We start from the raw sequence: 4,947 nt of genomic DNA, 5'->3' as shown, positions 1-4,947 counted from the left end.
TGCAACTCCATTTGGGGTCATGACCCACAGTTTGGGAACCACTGCAGTAGGAGCTTCCCCTGTGCCACCATGGGGAGAAGCCTGGCAGCAAGCACTTTCTAGAGCTGCAGTGGCCAGGCCCTAGCTCCTGCTGCTCTAACCCAAAGGTCATGGAATGACTCCTGCATTTTCATCCTGCAGCCTAAAAAGGTTATCAACCTGGTTTAATACCATACATATTCAATTATAAGACTAGCGGGGCAGGTTTCCCATTTGACATGGGGAAAATTAAGCCTTGCCTTATGATTTTATACAACTTACCTTAAACCAGAAAATGCACAGCCAGCCAGCAGAGGGCACCCAAGCTTCCCTCTGTGTAGTGTTGCCCAGCTGGTGCAGGATCACTCCAAGGCACTGACTCTGTGGCTGCTCCAGAGAGCAAAAAAATTAGTGGGTGCTCAATACCCACGGAACTGCTTGCAGATGTTTAAAAAAGAAAAAAAGACACTTTACCAGAAGAAGCAGCGTGCAACTTCAACCTAGCTCTGCAGCATCTGAAAGATTGGGTGCTTCAGTGGGGCATTTTGGTGCTTTTAGCTAAAGCTGATTCGATCAGCTATTAGATAAAGGTACCAAAAAACCCCCACTGAAGTGCCTGATCTTTACAGATGCTGCAGAGCTGGGTAGAAGTAACATGTTGCCTCTTCTGGGCATACATGGGACTCAGCGCGGGAATGCACCAAGTTAAAAGCAAAGCACCAGTTTGGTTTTTAGTTTGGTTGGTTTTTGAGGGGTTTTAAGCACCCACCAGCAAAAAACAAATTTGGCACCCATGCTCCAAGTTGTTGCCTGCCAGCATGTGCTGCGTTGCTTTGGCATTCTCTGGTTACAGACTCCACACACAGCTCAAAATAACCTAGCAGGCACCAGCCAGACACTGTCCCCATAGCAGGCAGGTTTTCTGGTCAGCACATGCTGAGTCTCTTTCAGCAGCTGCCTCTAGGTGCCTCACCATGGTGCAGGGCTCTCAGTGGTAGTGGTGGCAGCAACAGCACCGAGCTTCTCTACCCTCTTGTGCCAGGTCCCACCCAATGGACCATGGAGGTCCCAGAGAAAGTGCAGCAGAGCTAGGGAGCTTGGAGCCCTGCAGTGAGCAGCCTGCATCCTCCCCCACCCCCATGGGTTCTGCTTGGCTCCACTCTTGCTGATCCATTGGGAAGGGGGGAAGAGGGGCTCTGTACTCTGCTCTCGCTGCAGCAGCCACCGCCTCCTATGTGTGGCAGCAGGGGGTTAGGGGGCTGTTGGCCCTAGTCCCAGGATTTATTTTACATCAGATAATTTGGGAGTTTTAAACAAAGGAAACCAGGATCTCTGTATGAGAAATACAGGAAATGAAAAGTCACGGGTTACAGTGATGTTAGCAGTGTTGGCAAATAGGAGAAAATTTTTCCCATGTGATTTTGAAATGCAAAACTCTGCCAAAATAAAAAATTGCCACCAGGAATAGTGGTTAGGTGCCTGAAATAGAGATGAACGTCGAGCAAACTGATGAATGACTTGTTAGATGTTGTGTGAAAGTGGAGACCTGGGGCATTGTTCAAGAAAAGAAGAATGTTAGTGTTCGATTCCTTGAGTGGGTATTTAAGACCAGACGTGAAAGTAAAAGTTGGTCTGATGTTGTAGTCAGACATGTTAGTATTACATCTCAACTCCAAATACTAGATGTCCTAGTGAATAAGCCCCTTCAGGACCATTTACAGTGTCAGTAGTCAGACTGGCTCTTGGCAGAGAACCATGAGCTTACAACTGGTGGGACAGTTAAGAAGCTAACCATAGCACTACTTTGCCAATAGATTCTAACTCTGGGAAGGATCTCTTTAGAATCCATTATTAAAGGCTTCAAGAAGTTCTGTATATCTAATGCTAGGGCTGTGTGAAGCTTCGGTCCCTGATTTGATTCAGCAAAGATTTGGCCCAATTTGGTAGCCAAATCTCTGAACTTGAATAGAATCAAAGGGCCCTTTAATCTCTCCAAATCATGTCAGAACCCTAGGAATCGATTTGGAGAGATTCAGAAAGATTTGGATACTCGGACATAGAGACAGCTTTAAATGTTTTTTCTACAAATCTGTAGGTAGCAGGGGCTGCGATGCAGGGGCACATGGAGTGTCCCACGGCTCCCCCGTGTGTTTGGCAGCAGACTCAGAAGTGGAGCAGAAGCACTTTCGGTCCACTTCTAGGTCCACTGGGGAGCGCGCTGGGGAGCCCCCCTCCAGCTCAGTAACTGGTGCCTCCTGGGTCTGGGGGGGCACCCAGGTTTGCTGCCGAGCACATGGAGGCCCCCCTCCCCACGTGCTCCATGTGCCCCAGCTTCGCAGTCATCACAAGCTGCACCTGCTACCTCAAGGTATGTAAAAAAAAAAAAAAAACTTTTAAAGCTGTCTATGTCTGAATTGCTGATTCTCCAAATCAGCTTTGAATCTTCAGATTCAGATTAGGTTGAATTGAATCAGGGACAGTGATCTGAATCAATGAGTCGAATCACTGTCCTGGATTTCTGCCAAATCTGAAGCTGAATCGAAGAGAGCCCGCTTCACACACCCCTATCTAATGCCATGGATGGAACTGAAGACGGTGTTTTTGTGGGAAGCTGAGGGAGAAGCTGAGAGCAGTGAGGCATGTGAGAGTGAGGATGTATGTGAGAGTGACCAGTCCTAAGTCTGAGAAAGGAGTAGCACTTATCAGGTTCTGGGTAGAATCTAATATAGATTAAATTAACTTCATGTTTGAATTCAATTGAAGCTAATGTTCAATTTATGATTTACAGGTATTGTTATAGTAGTTGTCAGTAGGTCTGTTTATAAAAATAATCCCAAATTAAATTTTTTCCTTGTGTGGAATCTAATAATTGAAGGGTTATATTAAATTCAGGGTCATCTTAGATTTGCTTAAATATGTTATATATAGATTCTTGTATAGATATACCCTCAGATGCATCCAGCTTCCCCTACTGCTTCCTCCTAGCTAACTGATCTTCCTTCACATCCCAGTGAGACAAGAAATGGATCAGAATTCTCCGTGTGGTTCCATCAGCCATAGAAACAAAGTTAGGCCCTAGTCAGGCAAAGTGCGAAGCACCGCCTGGGAGCTGTTAAACTCTCTGTTTAGTTAGACCTGGAAGCACCTGGCACCTGGCAGGATCTGAAAGAAAAACTATGTGAATATAATAGAACACTGCTGGGAATGCTAAGCCCATGCTTTATATGCCAAACCTCCAGGGACTAGTTTGTCAGTCCTCAATTTGTTCTCAGCACTAATGAACTGCAATTCCATTTGTTTGCAGTACTAATTGGTATAGAGTTGGTAATTTTTTACTGGAGTTAGTTATCCGTGATTAAGTTTGGAGACTGAGCCACATCTGACCAAGATATAAGTATTCAAGTCTGGGGTTTGGCTTGGTTCTACGCCTATTTCTGAGTAAAACAGTCTTGATTTTTAAATGGAAATCAGTAGGTACCGTACTGTGGGGAAATAACAAAAATGAAACCTCTAAAACCAGCCCACTTTGATTCTGGAGGGAGATGATACAGAGATGCAATTTAAAGGAGACATAATAATTTAAACTTTACATATAATAAAAGTTTAAACTTCACATATAAGAAAAATACATTCTGTGCAGTGTATATAGTCATCCATAGGAAATATATAAATATTCAAAAGTATTGTATTTGGTAATTGTGTAAAATATCTGCAAATATAATGCTAATGAATTTTTTAATTTCTGCTATTGAAGCAAAAAAAATATTCTGCACTTTTTATTGAAAATATAATTGACTGGCTGAATGCATCTTAACACTGCTGTTTCTGTAATCAATTAAACTAGGTCATCCGGTACCATTTCTCTTCAAAGTACTAGCTAATGAGTAAATAAGGATTTTGCTGATAAATGTGTAATTTTATATATGTATTTTTATAGTTTGTAATAGGGGTATGCAAATCAGGCCATATTCAATTCAGATTTGGATTCGGATTTGGCCCAAATCAGGGACAGAGATTTGATTAGTTGATTCAGATCACTGTCCTGATTCAATTCAGCCAAATCCAAACCTGAAGATTCAATGCGATTCACCCATAGACACAGCTCTAAATGTTTTTTCTACATACCTCAAGGTACCAGGCGCAGTTCATGCATGCTGAGATAGTAGGATGGATGAAGTGTGCGGGGTGCTTCCCCATATGCTCAGTGGTGGATCCCCCTTTACCCCCCCAGCTTGGCGACTGCCTGTGGGGGGACCCTGGATGCCCACCCCGCACAGACCCAGGAGGCACCAGTCACTGAGCCGGGGGAGGGGGGGAATCCCCTTGGCTTCTGATCCACCTAGTTTGTAATGCTTACAAAATATATTTTAGCCAGAGTTCACGCCCATGTAAAACAACATTTCTATCTAATGACTTACTGATTTTTTTTTCATCCACCCAATAGAAAATGCACGTCTTCAGAAAGACATTGCAAGCTCTAATCTATCCAATGTCATCAACCACTCCTCACAACTTTGAAGTGTGGACAGCTACAACTCCCACATACTGCTATGAATGTGAAGGTCTCCTTTGGGGCATAGCTAGACAAGGCATGAGATGCACGGAATGTGGTGTCAAATGTCATGAGAAGTGCCAAGACCTCCTAAATGCTGACTGTTTGCAGAGTGAGTATTTCATGACAGCTGATTTTTTTAAATGCTTCATGTCTTCCGACATACTGTATATGCTGAAAGAGGCCAACTGAAGTGAAGGGCCAGATGTTCAGAAGTCGGTGGAATGGTTCTGTCTCACTGTGAGAGAGCGGGCGATAGGGGCGGCCATGAAACTCCCTAGCGCCACTCACCGTCACGTTAGGGTGAACGTAGCACCCTCAGAATCTCGCCCGCCACGACTTTGATGACTAATATATAGTATGGAGGCTGCCTGTTT

General features: G+C 44.2%; 1 protein-coding gene across 1 annotated transcript in view; it reads left to right on the top strand.

The window, feature by feature from the left end:
• Window positions 1-4,947, top strand: part of UNC13C (unc-13 homolog C) — a 517,638-nt gene that overhangs the window by 156,009 nt on the left and 356,682 nt on the right. Inside the window, exon 7 of the mRNA XM_019533546.1 lies at window positions 4,463-4,682. Coding sequence (XP_019389091.1) covers window positions 4,463-4,682 — 220 coding nt within the window. The remainder of the gene's footprint in view (window positions 1-4,462; window positions 4,683-4,947) is intronic.

The sequence above is a fragment of the Crocodylus porosus genome, unplaced genomic scaffold (genome assembly GCF_001723895.1).
Source record: "Crocodylus porosus isolate Cpor-Errol unplaced genomic scaffold, CroPor_comp1, whole genome shotgun sequence".
Classification (NCBI taxonomy): Eukaryota; Metazoa; Chordata; order Crocodylia; family Crocodylidae; genus Crocodylus; species Crocodylus porosus.
The sequence above is the reverse complement of the archived record's forward strand: the minus strand, read 5'-3'. Positions and strand labels throughout refer to the sequence as shown.